General features: G+C 47.4%; 1 protein-coding gene across 7 annotated transcripts in view; it reads right to left on the minus strand.

Annotated features, from left to right (window-relative positions):
• Nucleotides 1–15,188, minus strand: part of TASOR2 (transcription activation suppressor family member 2) — a 44,199-nt gene that overhangs the window by 16,091 nt on the left and 12,920 nt on the right. For 5 of the 7 annotated variants that reach the window (XM_030013714.2, XM_041123353.1, XM_030013711.2 and 2 more), the window contains exons 4-15: nucleotides 13,730–13,802; nucleotides 12,233–12,324; nucleotides 11,421–11,558; nucleotides 11,170–11,294; nucleotides 11,050–11,069; nucleotides 10,855–10,954; nucleotides 10,014–10,114; nucleotides 8,262–8,365; nucleotides 5,367–5,439; nucleotides 5,180–5,254; nucleotides 2,552–2,677; nucleotides 576–1,385 (exon numbers count right to left, since the gene is read on the minus strand). In XM_030013714.2, the coding sequence (XP_029869574.1) occupies nucleotides 576–1,385; nucleotides 2,552–2,677; nucleotides 5,180–5,254; nucleotides 5,367–5,439; nucleotides 8,262–8,365; nucleotides 10,014–10,114; nucleotides 10,855–10,954; nucleotides 11,050–11,069; nucleotides 11,170–11,294; nucleotides 11,421–11,558; nucleotides 12,233–12,324; nucleotides 13,730–13,802 (1,837 nt within the window). Of the gene's footprint in view, nucleotides 1–575; nucleotides 1,386–2,551; nucleotides 2,678–5,179; nucleotides 5,255–5,366; nucleotides 5,440–8,261; nucleotides 8,366–8,525; nucleotides 9,992–10,013; nucleotides 10,115–10,854; nucleotides 10,955–11,049; nucleotides 11,070–11,169; nucleotides 11,295–11,420; nucleotides 11,559–12,232; nucleotides 12,325–13,729; nucleotides 13,803–15,188 lie in introns of those variants that run through there. The other 2 variants (XM_030013715.2, XM_041123354.1) reach the window with 2 other exon arrangements.

Here is a 15,188-nt window from a genome sequence, read left to right on the forward strand (position 1 = left end):
CAGGAGCCTTCAGAGGACAATTTATGCCATTGAGACATCTCGCATGAGCAGGTCAGGCCAGATGCCAGCTTTCAGCAGAGTAAGTTGGGTGGGATCAATCTCACACTTCTAGCTTCCTCAAGGCCACAGCAAGAAAGTTGACTCTCAGGGAGTCACAACGTGACCATATAGGGTGGCTGGTTATTTAGGCAGCCTGTAATGACCATGGCTTTGGCAACTGCTCCTTGCCTGAGCCATCAACAGCCCATGGACAAGTGATGCAATAACCATGACCTGGCTGATGCCCCTGTGCAGAGTCACCTGTAAGCAAAGGAAGGCAACAGCACACACCATTGCACCAAGTTTCAGGCGCCTTCACTGAAATCACCTGTCATAGCCCTGGACTCCTTCCCAGGTTGAACAAGAGACTGTGGAGACATCACCACAGACCTATTTGGATGCTCTCAGGAGGTATCTGCTTGCGCCGGGCACCTGGGTGGATAGCGAGGGGACACAGCTCCTAGTGAACCCTGAGTATCCCAGCTGGATATCCCAAAGAAGCAGGAGGAAGTCAGTCCCATTTATACAGTACTTACCTCTTTTCCTTCTGTGTGGAAACTGCAAATTGGCTAATTTAAGCATGGGCTCGTTGGAATTGGCCGCGAACCCTGGCTTTTTAGGAAAAGAGAAAGCGATGTTGATTTTCTTCTTCTTGGTTGCTTTCCTGTTCCTGCTGCTGTCCCCCATAGGATGCATTTGCATCTTGAGGGGTGACCATTTCTTCCTGGTGCTGGTCACAATGGCTCGGCTGGATTTTCTCCTGCTCTGCTGTACCCATAGCTTGCTGGCTGAGTTAACATCTTTTGCGGGCCCTTCACCTCTCTGGCCCAGCCCCACACTGGGCTGTGGGTTTTCACTTTTGACTTTTATTTCTGCTGCTGTGTTGGGACTAATAGGGTCTGGTGGCACAGCTGAACAGAAGTCCACTTTACAATCGGCCTCTGAATCGCAGCAAAGAGACTGAACAGCACCAGTCAAACATCCTAAGGCAGCTGACATTTCCAGAGTATAGCTGCTGGGATCAGACAGATAATGCTGCAGCTGGGAGAAAGACTGCTCTGAGTGTTTTTTGAAGGGATCAGTACATTCATCCTCAGTTGGTGAGAGGACAGAAGAAAGGGGAACTTTGCTGTTTTGCCCAGAGGTGGGCTGTGTATTTTGATCAAGCTTTGCGTACTCCTGGAGGTGCTGTTTGATACGTATGCTGGTACTGACTGCATCCCCCCATGAAGAACTCGTGGCTTTCTGTAAGGCGTAGCGAAGTCCAGGCAAAACTGATGCTATTTTTAATGAGATGTCACTATCGTCACCATCTTCCCTTTCATCTTTTGGATCATGCTTTTCAACTGCGAAAGGAAAGTAACAGAATTTTACTCACATTAAAAAAGGATTAAATTCCCCAAATCACCTCACCGTTACATGCGAAGAGAACATGAAAGCTATGAAAAAGCCCCAGAAGCCAACCTACAAAAAGCTAGCCCCAGGGGTGATGTCCTGGTTTGATGGATGCTTGTAACTGCTGAAGGTAAAAAGAATTGCACATAGGAGTCAAAGTGGATTAAACTAAGATGAAAGACTGCTGTTGTATCAGCTAGCCCCATTCTGCAGCAAATTACAGGGTGAGATGGCACACATAGTGGTCTAAGTCCCTTCACTCTAGCAACTCTTGCTACATCCAACATTTAAGACAGTCGGAGGTCTGAAAATAGATGGGTTTTGTTGGCTTTGTTTTAAACCTGTTTAAATTTAGGGTTGCCCATGCAGGTTGTTTAGACCAGCACCATTTTCAGATCACTTGTGTTACGTCCCTGTTCACATGCAACTTCCAGCAGCTCCATCTCTACCTGCTGTCAGCGTGGGTGGACACGCTTCACATGAAGACAGCACATTAGTGCTCTGGAGAGGGATGGGGAATACAGACTTCCTCAAGCAGATCTGGGGACTGTATAAATAACTAACATGATCCCCTGGGTGATTTTCTAAAGCTGGAAGACTGATCCTACTGAAAAGAGTTGGTGTTTCTGTTTTCAGCAGGATCAACACTCTACCACGTACACTGCTCAGTATCATAAAAGCCTTGGGTTTAGCTCTCAGTAGGGATCAATGACTCCCAAGGCTCGAGGGTGCCCACCCTCGCAGATGTCACTGTGGAAGTAGGCTCCGCTTGGCGTAGCAGCATCCTCTCAGTGTCTGGAAATGCCTGGAGAGCCAGTGTGATATGCAGAGCCTGTCAGTTGAGCTCCCCATCTGCATAAGGCAGACTTATCCGGCTTCATCCACCACAAGCCAGCAGCCTGATGTTGGTGCTTTGCACCCACAGGCTTGGCCCATCTGCGTGTTATGATCCAACTCTGAGGTTTCTTTTGGTTGCAGGGCCAGGCTGACAACCCCAGTGCCCTTCCCCATCACATCTCTTCCCAGCAAGGCAAAGGTATTTCTCTTCCCCTTCCAGATGTGCGATTTTCTTCGCCTCTTGGCCCTGCCTTGCACTGGCAATGCTGGTCCTTGTTACCGGCAAGCCCAGGCGTCCCCGCAAGCCAGCTCCCAGCTGCCTGCCTCCGCTGCTGGCTCAGGAACACTGCAGCATGTCTGCACAGCGGGTTTGGTACGCCTGCCCTACATTCCTCTTGACGGCTGTCTGGACAGGAAGGGAACAGATTCAGAGGCCACTTGTTTCAAAACGGGAAACATTATTCATGCTTCGAGTCTGAGCTGAGTGACTTCAGATGTAACCATCCTTCAAGCTCCTGTTCTCTTTGCATCTCCCTTGCACCCCTGCCATCTTCGGTGACCATCCCTTTTCAACCCCAAACCCCTGCACAGCTCTGCTTATCTTCATAGAAAGGAAAAGCCCTAAAGGAAAAAGGGTTTATAATCCCAGTGAGAAGAGGTCTCCGTCCCAAGGGACAGGCAGGGCTGGCTGGGGTAACGCCGCTCGCATAGGCAGAATGGGACAGCACGTGCAGGAGTCCTGCTGGCACCAGAGGGAAAGCATCTGGAAGCCATCAATGTTCAGATCATGACACATAACAACACTGAGTGTTTACTCAATGTTATCCTCTCCTCTTGCCTGTTTGCTTTGCCACCAGCTGCTCTCTGGCTGCCACGGCTTCGCCTCCTCTTTAGCATCAACACCAGCCACAGGCAGTGTCTATTACAGCCCCAAACTTTCCTACCAACCAGCTGCTTGCACCAGCTTCTCTCTGGCATGCTCCTTACGCCTGGTGCCCTCTCCTGTCTCCACCACCTTCTTCCACAAAACCCCTCTTCAAGATAAATACCTCCTTGCCCTGTTCTCCTCCTCCCCAGCATACAGTGCCCACAGTCAGCCTGGAATAGATCCCTCTGCTCTGGAGGGTATTTTCTGCCTGTTGCAGGGCTGGTCAGCAAGATCTCAATATCTGGGTGGTCAGTTCCCACCTCCAGTCTGCTCTCCAGGCATTCTTCCCCTTCACCTCACCCAATTTCAAGCCCTTGCTCCAGGCATCACAGCAACAACCTGATTCCAGGTTTGACCTGGTACTGTGGATCTTCACTCTGCCTCAGGAGGAGCCTGTCTCTCTCCTACACCTAGTAAAGATACTAGAAATGTTGCCACGCTAACACAGCCACCAGCAGCACATCCTTAAAGTTAGGTTGACTGAATTCAGGCATCAAAGACATTTGCAACACAAACTGCCAAGTTACCATCATGTCTTCACCCGACTTACAAGCCCACTTCATATGCGAGTCCTGAAGAATAAAGTTTATAGCTGGAGGTTAAACACTGAAAAAGACAAAGCAATCCATGCTCGGATGTGCCTGTGGGTCCCATCAGCTCTTCTGCTGATTTTATCTTCTGGGGAGGGGAGATGGGTACATCCTGTGCAGCTCCGTCGGCAATGCCAGCCATTGCTCACACAGAGGTGGACTGAAATACCAATGTGTGGCTGGCATAAACAGTCTCTTGGCTTGTCCCTAGGATGACTCAACAAAAAGCAAGCCAGAAGTTACACAGAGCAAAAGGCCCCTGCTTATACGCTGCTTGCAGATCTGCAAGGCTAGAAGTATTACTGGTGGAGTAGGCACAGTGAGAGGCACGTGGATGAAGCTGTCCAGGGGAGGCAGAGCAGTAACTTTCTTTATGTCCACAAGAAGAAATTGTAGGATGAATATTTCTACATAGACAGTGCAGCAAAAAGCCAATAGATACAGAGAAAATTTGAGGCAAATGCAACAGAGGTTGAAGCTGATTCTTACTTCAAGATCTGCAGGTTCAAACCGAGCAATCTTTATTTTCTCTTATTTAGTGCCTCTGTATTTGTTCTGCATGAAAAGCAGCACATTTTGCAGCTGCAAACAGGCTGGATTCACCTCCCAGGTCCCAGAGCTGTGACTCACCTTGATGGCAGCAAAACATCATGGCTCTGGCCAATGCCATCTCCCTGCCTCCTTCCCTCACCCATCATGCACCCTGACCAGTCGTCACAGCTCCGCTACCAACATTTATGGATCCCACAGCAGAGAAGTCACACAATACAGCTGAGCCTCCAAACCCTTGCTGCTCTTTAGGGAGCAATGCCCCTTCCCCACCTCTCCTCTCCCTCCCCACGACAGCAGCGACCTTTCACAGAGCCCACTTCACTTGTTATCTCAGCAGAAAACAATCCCTTATTTTTTAGGGCAGGCTTTTTTTCTGCTGGTTTAGCAAATCACATCAGCTCCATGCAGGGTCCAGCAAGTGCCATGTGTCGTTTCGCCCCCCTGAGCACGGCTCCAGTGCACCTTTAGGGATGTAAGCCAGGCTCTGCAGGAGTCAGATTTCCACATACACAGGTAAGACAGTTCAGGGAGTGGATGCTGCTGAAAACTGACTGAGAGGGAGAAACGTAATTATTTGTCACTCCCATCAACTTCCTGCAAAGGGGCAAGGATGTGCAGTGAATGGGTGAGGCACGGAACATCGTTTAGATCAGCTTAAAATGCGGCATAGCTAGAGAATTGGGACTTCTCTCTCCTCTTAAGGCACTTTGCGCTAAAGCTGTAGGTGGTTCTGAGCAGAGAAATCAGCTCTTCAAGAGGACATGTCTGTGAGGACCCTCTGGTGAGGATCCCACAGCCAAAACACAGTGTCTGAAGCCAGCAAAGGGAACCTCCCTACCTCTCAGGCATACCGACCGGGATGAGGTGAACAGAAACAGGGCCAGGAGGCTGACAGGCTCCTTGGGGTCAAACCCTATGAAAGAAAGCAACAGGTTTTGTTTAGACTGAGGGTGCCCACCCTCCGTCTCTAAAACAGAGCAGGATGTTTAAGCACAGGTATTGGTTTCTACGTAGCCATGCCTTACCATCATCTCGTGCCAAGGCAGAGGACGTGAGGAGGATAAGGACTCCTTGGTCTTGTAAATATTTGATGATTGCCTACAAAAAACACATACAAAGTTAGAGCAACCACTCCCTTTCCTCCTCAGCACACTTTATATCACTCAGCATGACTGTCGACAAGCCCTTATTGCTGAAGAACATGTGCCAACATCACCAGCTCATTCCCTGTTGAGGACACTGTTCGTTTCATGCCACTTGGGTCAATGGGGATCTGTAACCAAAAGCATTCCATTTATGTTGTTATTCAGCTCTCAGATTCCTCCCATCTGTTCCTTAAAAAATAAATATGCTTAGCCAAACTAGCTGTAATTAATGAACAAGGTTAATAATTTTAGTCCCTTCAGTTCAAAAGCTCCTAGGCATCTCAGCCAGAAATTGCTTTCCACAGCCCAAGGGGAAGGTTTTCCCAGCAGGGAAAGCAAAGCTGGACACCAGCATCTGACAAAATACAACCAACTGTTCCAGCCACAAGCCTGACTGAAGTTCAGGCCATGCAGCTTGCTTATTAGCAGCATCAGTATCAAAGAATATGTGACAAAAAATTTGCTGAGTCTAAGAGACACCTGCAACTCTGTCTCAGAGCTGGATGACTGCATGTCTAAAAAGATACGTGCACTTATCGAGATTTTCTTATGTTTGGGTGTTGCTTGATGCCTCATTGCAGAGCCTGATTTGGACTGCCTTTCCCTCTGTGGGGATAGCCATTTGGATCTCTTTCTTCCATGCAGACACATCTTTTCAGGAAACTTAGAGGAACTGAATAACCCTAGGGCTTCTAATGCTCTGTGAAACTTCACTGATCCCATTCAATACATTCAGACATAACAGAGGATTGGACTAACGCCCACAGCCTCATTTCTCCAGGACAACAGAACAGCTTTGGAAATGCTCAACAATTTCAATGTAATATTCAGAACAGCAGCTCCTTGCTTTGGTTGTCTCAAGCCAGCAGAGCAGAAGGGATAAGAGCCAGCATCTCTGCTGCATAAATCCAGCTCAATGAAATAGCTGTGGTTTCTCACAAACAGGATGATTTTCAGGCAGGTGAGGAGGAAAGTCAAGCCATAAGGCAGCAGCCACCTGACACAGAGCTGAGAGACATCAATCAGCAAGCACCCAGAGGAGCACAGCTGGCCTCAGGCAACAGCGAGCCCCAGCCACCCTTTCATTTTCACTTGGGCCCTGCGCAAGGTGGGTGCCTGGCCCGTGCACCACTGAAAGGGAAAGGAGATGGAAGGCATTTTTCATTCACACTTTTGGGAGCTGCCGCTAAAGCGAATTCACCCATGGGCTGTTCAACAGCAAGCTAAGGGGAGGGAAGAAGCACACTGACGATTTCCTCGCTGGAATAAAGGAGCTCTATTAATGCAGTTTGACAGATATATGAGGGTGGGGAATCTCTAGGGAAACGATGCTCCTGATGGCTTTCAATACCAAACTGCTCATGGCCACAACTCAACCATCTCATCTTTTGCTCTAGCGAGCCCAGCTCTGCTGGGCTTGGCAAGATGCATGTTATAGCCCTCAGTGGCTACAAACATGGTGTGATGCCCTGGAACAAGAGGTTGTCACGGACCCCAGCAAGAAAGACACTTGGACTTAACTAAGTATTGGTTAAAATATGTCTTACTGGTGAGAACAGGAGAAGAAAAAAGGGATAGCATAGATAAGCTTACATCCCTTCAGATGCTGGGAACCTCAAGATGAGCTGCAGCATAGACAGATCAGTGCCCCAACCAGAGGTCCAATTGAAGTTGCACAGGTCAGGGTTACCTGCATGTGAAGGGATATTGTCTTTGTCATCCCTTCTTTCTTCTCATGTTGTTACCAATATAAAATAGTTTAATCAATACTTTAGGGAGTCCAAGTGCTTTTCTTACAGGGATCCACAACAAACACTTGCTCTGGTATGTTACATGTGGGAAGCTGCACATCGGTGGGCAGCTCTTCAGCAGTGCCACACGGCAACAGCACTTCCAGGCAGTTCATGGGCCACTGCCAACTTATAGTGAGGGGAGGATGTGCCCAGACAGCCGTGAGTTTGCAGCCGTGAATTTGCAACCTTGAATTTACAGGAAGCGTCAGATGCGAGAGAGCAACCAGCAGCAGCAAAGCCAAAACCAACCCAACCACAAATCCCAGCAGAGATGCAGGTGCTGCACTCCACAGGGGTGAGGATTATCCCTTGGAGTCACAAGGAGATGTGACAGTCACACTGGGAACAAAAGACCCCAGTGTGCTTGAAAAAAGCCTTATCAGATAATATATCGCAAGGGAAATTCCCCATTAAAAATAAATCTCAACTTATTCAGAGCTCCTGGAAGCCCATGAGGTTTCAGCAGTGTAACTATGAGTATCTAGCTGAGTGGGGGCTATTTTTCAGCAACGAGGGAGAAAGGCAGGCACGTGACAGCTTATGTCTTTTGCTTAGTAATTATCATTTTGGCATTGGGGGACTTTGCTTCTGCTTTCTTAATATGTAAGATCCCCTTGCAGTCCTTGTCCACCATGCTGTTTGCAATGCAAGGGGGGAAAATCATTAATGAAGACAATAAAATAATCTCAACTGGCATAAACATAGCCAAAGAAGAGGTTTGCCTGGTATAACGCCTTCTGCTCAGCGGGGCATGCTCACCCTAGAAATCAGTTCCCAACTCATAGTGGGTAATCTTCAGTTAACAGTTTATATACAGAAATACTAAACTATGTTTGAGAATAACAAAGCAGGAAAATAATACTTAAAGCAGGGAAATTCAATGCATTTTGCATTAGTTCAGAATCTGTGAATACCAAAAGTTTCAAGAGATCATTTAAAAGGCCACCTCCCTCCCAGAATGACAATGTTTTAAAATACTTACCAAGTCCTTTTCCTTTAGCTTTTCTACTAACTGATCCATTTTGTATTGATCCTTATTTGATATTTCTACTTCATACAGACTGAAGTAAACACCCTGAAAGCAGACTGCAGACAAAACAGAGAGAATTTGATGTTGAAATAGTGCCTCTTGCATGAACTCTGAACAAACAAGTGCTCCTGAACAAGGAAAATGGGTGTGCAATTGGTGGAAGCACTGGGTTTTAAAAAAAAAAACAAACACAAAAAAACCCAAAAAAACACTTACCAAGATTTCCTAAGCTGGTATATGAATTCATATCACAGTGAGTTTCCTCTTCAAACCATGCATGGTTCACTGGAGATGTTTCCTATCTTATCTCTGCAGCTAACAAAAACTATTTAACCAATGCTGTGTGCTTCAACAGAGACAGGGAGCCTTTCAGAGGGAAATAGCTCATTCTAACATGCCATATTCTCCCCTGCTATGGAGCATCGTTATTGCACACTCTGATCCCCAAAGGAGTTTAACAAAGGCAAGATCTTGGACCCACCTTAACCCTCTGAATTTCACAGCAAAATTCTTCTGTTCAACTATTTCCTCTCTTTCACCAGCTGATCTTAAGACTGTGGCTCCATGGCACCTTCATCAAGTGTTGCTGTGGCCTGCCCCCACTTCTGCCCTGGCACTATCCTGTGTCCATCTGCACTGTAAGCTGAATGCTAACCCCCAAAACAGGCTGGCTGTCAGCTGGCCCGATCAAAGCCCTGACTGGGTTCAGCAGAGCTGATACACGGATGGGACGCAACACTGCAGCAGTCCACACTTGTTTTGGTGCAAGATGACATGGAAATGCACTTGGAGCTTCTGCAAATCACATCCAGAGCCCTCCATGTGCAACCTGCAGTATCTGTGCCAGTAACTGCACGTCCACTGCAATGCACAGCCACTCACAGCCATCAGGAGCTCAACACCTCGGGGCTGAGAGCTGCCAGGCTCATCAAAACTGCAACCCAAAAATCAATCAGCAGTATGAACCCCAAGTGTAATTAGACACAGGTCCCCTCCTCCCCACCCTGCACTGACCAGGACAGAGAGTGGTTGACTATAGGCAAGTAGGGTCTCTTAGCACCACTAAGGGGACAGTAGAGCCCTTCTCTTCCCCAAATCTGTGCTTTTATTTGCTGATTACTGAGCATTCTCTGCCTCTCTCCAAGGTTTCTGGAGTCCTCTCCCCTCTCATGCTGCCATTCACTGTCACTGTCAGTCCCCTTGAAGTGACAAGTAGGTTACCTGTGACCCAAAGCTACTGCAGGCAGCCACGTCTTTTGGCTGGCAGCTAGGCCCATCCGCCCAGATGCACGAGACACTGGATCAGACCCCAAAAGGTGGAGTGTCCCTCACCTCGTAGGGAGATGATGTAAGAAGGGAAAAGTTTGTCTCCCTGCATTTGCTCTCACTTGCACCACTTTTGGCATCTTGCAGGATGGGAAACCAGGTCTCAAAACAGGGTCTCCCACCCTGTCCTGTCCCAGGAATGGGCTGATCAAAGGGTTGCTTTGGGAAAAGCATTATATCACACCAGGAGACCATATGAAGTATGGACAGGAAAATATCCCTGTGCTGCCTTGGCATTTTTCCTTGCTTATCTGCAATCAGCCACCCTTCAAGACAAGACCCAGTGCTACGTGGACCTGAGCTCTAACCCCTTGCAGCAATTCCTATGGCACAGCACAAGCACATGTTACTCATCATGCCAGCGGGTTTGGCACTCACCTTCATTCTCAGTGTAATTTCTTTTCCCAAATGCAGCTTCTGGTAGCTTTTTCTTCAAGTCAGACAAACCCATGACATGGTTAATGTCCAGGTTGGGAGGCCTGTGGGGATAAAGCAGCAGACAGTGAGATCACAAGCATAAAAGGCTCTCAGAATCAAGCATAGTAGAGTGTCCTTGTTGGCCTGTCACTGTAAAACCAGAGAAAGCACCTCTGAAGAAGGCTGGAGAAGGTTCAGCTTGCTTAGCGCTTTGTTGATCTGAGGATCCTGTTTGTGAACACTTCCAAACACTGATATTGGTGGCCGTGTTACTGGCTGTCACTGGCTGTTTCAAATTGCTGCCTGCTGGTTGGCTTCTGGCTACTGAAGATTTTAAATATCTCATTTTTTTGAATGCTAGTTACCTCAATACTTTATTTGCCATCGTGCCTATCTGTAAACACAACTGGCTGATCGTACATGCACCATTGGGAAGCCCACTTCTCACAGGGAGAAAAGTCCCAAGCAGGAATAATTGATTTGGAATAAACATCCCAGAGCAGTTAACAAAAAGAGATGACAAAATACAGCCATTTCCAGCTGCAGTTCAGGGCCTGGTCTCATGTCCTCATCCAGCTATTGCTGTGACACTGCACCGCTGGCTGCCCAACACCACTTTCCTGACACTGATGACTGCCCCGACAGTGTAGGTGGTAAGTTGGTACAGCTGCAAGAAGATGCTGATCAATGAAGGGATGGGGCAGGAAAGACAAAACTGGCTTTTGCTGGTACACAGACACCCAAAGGTGTAATGCTTCACACTCCACAAACTGCACAGAAAGAAGAGAAAGGGGCAACTTACAGCTGGGCTGGAATCGTGGAGCTGTATGGGGTCCTCAGGGCGATGTTGCACAAAAGCTGGCCCCGGATGGAGAGCTGCCCCCTCCATGGACAGTACAATGCTACAGGCAAAAGGGAGAATGGCTCAGAGAAAGCAGGAGAGGGAGAGGGAGAAAGGTACATTTATAAAACAAAAACAACCACCAGATGCTCCTACCTTTGTGATTAAGCTCAGGTCTAGAGAAAAGGGAGAAAAAGAGGAACATTTAGCAATGGGAAAAGGAAAAACAGCCCACAAAAGTGACCGGGTATTTTGGAACGACAGCAAATTGCTTACAGGCTCTCTATAGCTAAGACGGGCATTTCCTTCGGCTCCCTGTACTGGCAGGCGATGACTATGTAAGGGCAAATCTGCCTGGGCCGCTCAGCAGTGCTGCCATCGGACACTTCGTACACGTAATACTGGGGTGAGAAGGGAAACACAGATGAAAAAACAAGGTGAGGAATGAGCAAGGCACCTGGGCCAGCACTGTGTTCCCCTGCAGCCCACAAGCAAGCTGTCTGCACAGTCCTGTTGCAAATTGATACCTGGCTCTGCTCAAAGGCCTGGCAGTGGCTGGCCTTTGATGGTATGTTGCTTCTGCTTACGGCGACATGGCAGTCATAGCCGGGAGATGGGCAGGTATAGCTGGTTGTGTAATTCTCAGACACCACCTTGACCTTCCCCTGTGCCAGAAAATTTACCAAACAAAAAAAAAAAAAAAAAAAGAGAATACACATAATTGTTTGCAGAAACTTATTTTAAAAGACCCCTGAATCCTCCTTTTCCCCAAAGACAGTGTTGCTGGCAGCCCCATACTCCCCACCACTGTGAGGGGGTTGCGTGCATTTGTGTCCTTACAAACATGAGGGCCTGCCACCACCGAGTTCGCCATGGCAGACAAATCCGCACTGCTCAGGAGAGCAAACAGGAGGAGCATGTCTTTGGTGCCAGCTACAGAGAGCAGGAGCCAGTGGGGAGGAAAGGGGCCACATGCTAGCCCCATGGAGGAATAGAATGGGCCTGTGATCTGAGCCACCCTATGGTTCCCTCTCAAATCCCCAAAATGCGTGAGAGCACAGGGGAAAAGGTGACCCTATGGGAAATTTCTGATCTCAGCAGTGGAATTTGGAAGTTCCTCTGCATCCTCTGCTACCCTGCAGGCCACCAGTCCAGCCCAGTTGGATCTCTTGCTTTCCAGCCTGACATATCCCACTGTCAAAAATCCTGATGAGCTCTCAACAGAGTTGATTCTACACCCCACCACAGTTATGGGCACCAATGTCTCCTTAAAAACTGCTTGCACTGTATAGCGGCTTCTGAAAACCATTCCACATAAAAAGACAGACTCACATTTTACCTTAATTAGCTTACAAATTACAATATAGCCTGATTTTCCATGATACCAGGGTCTCGGATGAAGACAGTCTGCATACTTGGAAATATAAACCCCTGTGAAAACAAAGCAATGCAAGATAATGTGAATCATCTGTTGAGTAAAGCTGATTGCCAAAAAACCCTGTAAAGAGGGCCCTCCTTGCGGAAATGGGAGTCCCTGCAGAGTCAGTGCTGCAAACCAGAGTAGCACTTGCTGTCATAAAAAGGGTGAAACTCTTTCTGACTCTTTTCCTTTTTTTGACAGCTGGTATGGAACAGCATTATATGTTTCAGGGTCAGCTCTAGGAAAGGAGTTAACTTGGGTTTCTCCTGGGAGAAGTAGCCCAGCTAACATCAGTTTTGCCCACACTACATGAAAACATACCAAGAGAGGGCTTGTCTCTTACAGAAAGATCTGGTGAAGGGCTTCCAGGTCAGACTGCAAGGGGGGCAGGTACTTTGCTCAATTTGGAGTCACACAAAGGCAATGTGAATGTTTATACGTGGGGAACACGCACTGCAACGGCATGAGAGCAGGCCCGTGGCATGGCATAGACCCTCCCAGGCCCTTTCCTTGGCTCTTTATGGCCCTTCAGCATTCCAGATGTCAACATGAACCTTCTACCCTGTGACAAGGCCTATTCTCACATGGCTTATTCCCATCCCTTCTCCATGCTCAGGGCATATCATATGTGGATTTATTGGGGGTGGGGGTGTTGGCTCTTCACTCCTGCTTTATATTTGTAGACAAGATGGGTAGAGAAGTACATGGCAGGGGAAACAGGGACTGGGCAGGGGAAGGGCTACAAAGAGACACACCATAATATTCATCTCAGTCCATCAGGACTAAGATATACACCAGATAAATAACCAGTTCTTGCTTGGTTTTGCATTCACTGCCATTGACTGCTCAATAATTAGGTGTCTTGGCCTGCAAAGACTTGGGGGATGAAGACTGGTAGACGTTCTGCTTCTGGCAGAAGGATTTCTTTGAGTAACCCATCCTGCACTGCACGTCTTGAGGCCCCACACCTTTGGGCAAGGAACTTGCACATACTGAAAAGGGCTTTTGACGTGTCACGATCTGCTCTGGTTATTAACAAGACTGGTGGCAAAAGCTCAGCAAACAGACTCTGAAGAGCAAACGGGTGGGGAGAGCTGCCAAAAAGCCACTTTGGTGACAAAGGTTGTTATTAACAAGGGAGAAGAAGCCTGAAATGGAGAGGTGAAGAGACAATAACATTCCATGGGGAAGATCCCATCCTCATCTGGTTGAAGGGGCGGAAGGAAAACACTGCTGCTTGCTTGGTCCAAACAAGTGCAGTTTTCCATGTAAGAAACATGGGAGTTTCTGTGGATCTTTGCAGTAAATAACAAGGCAGTACCAAGAGTTTTTCTGGGCTTTTGCTTTTGTTTTTAAAGGAGTCAATATCCCCAGAACAGTGAACAGGTCTCTTGGTCCTCTGAATAGAAATCTTACCTTTTGCTGGGTCACCAAGTATGGAAATAGAACTGCTGTTTACACGGAGGCCTGTCTGACACACCTCTTTTGCCTTCAAAAGAAGAGACAGCCTCTTTTACTACCTATTTTCAAAGATAAGGGACACAGCTACTGAAATCTGTAGCACAACAGTTGGCAAAATACTTGCAACAGGCAAACATGTTGTTTCAGATACTAAATACTTGTATTTATCAAGTGTTGTTACAAAAACCTCTGTGGAAGCAAAAGCTTAGAAAAATCTGGAAAAAATCCAGCATCTCCAGAAACCACTGCAAGCGTGAGGCTGGACTTTGCACCTTCTTTATCTGCACGGGAAATTTGTGGAAAAATAAATGGAATGGGGCTGGCATGAAGGCAAAGGACATTTGTTACTCTGTGCTCACTCCTCTATAGGCACAATTACTGCCTTGGGAGCATCTCACCAGCTTTGATTTAATTCATGTCCAAAGCAGATTCATAGAAGTGTGCAAAGACCAAATGTAGATTGACCAAAGAGTGACAATAGGAGCAGTCTGAACTCATTATGGGTGAGAAATAAAAGCAAACCAGTCAAACTATACTCAGCCCCTTTATAAGCAACACTGGACACTCATCTCACCTAACTTCTGCCTCCTAAAAGGCAAGTGTCTAGCTGAGACCAGCCAGCTAGATTTCCCCTCTGAACAACGGAGAGAGGCACCTCCAGAGAGCTGTTTAGCCCAAGGATTTTAGCTGCCTGCATTAAATGAGGTCCAACTGTCCTCTGGAGAGCTCCCTCCTTCCTAGGGTCTGTACAAGGAGCTCAGTCACTTGGCGCAGACTGTGTTAAATTTCAAACAGCCAAAACAAAGCGAGACAATTCCCCACACCCAAACTGAGACTGAAAGTGGTTTATTTTGCTGTAGCTCAATTCAAACTGAACAGAACTAAAATGCATTCAGGCCACTCTCATCCTGAACAAAACCATCTCTACTGCGATTTAGCATGGCATCACTAAATCACATTAAAAGTGAATTCCCACTAGATTCCCTGAGCATCCTTCTGTAGACAAACTCTTTTCACAAAATCAAAAGCATCCTTGTGAAAAATGGGCAGGAGTAACTTTCCCAATAGCTGTGTCAGGCTCTCCACCTAGCTGGCAAAACCAAGGGAACTTGCCCAAAACCACCTGACAAACTCCTGTCTCCTGTCACAAAGGTGCTTTTCTCTTCTAAGCATACATGAAAGGTTTCACCTGCTGGTAATTGACCATAAGTCCACTGGGACAAAGGGAGACTCCTCCTATCTCCCTGCAGAGGGCAAAGGGGGCAGCCAGATCTGAAACAGTAATTGACCGGAGAGATGCAAAATAAGATCTATCACTAAAACTTCCCAGTAGCTGCTTTCAGAACTTGCTCTGTACTATTTATACAGTAATAATTTTACTGGTAACCAGGGTACAGAGAGTCAGGACACTTCA

The sequence above is a fragment of the Aquila chrysaetos genome, chromosome 5 (genome assembly GCF_900496995.4).
Source record: "Aquila chrysaetos chrysaetos chromosome 5, bAquChr1.4, whole genome shotgun sequence".
Taxonomy (NCBI): domain Eukaryota; kingdom Metazoa; phylum Chordata; class Aves; order Accipitriformes; family Accipitridae; genus Aquila; species Aquila chrysaetos.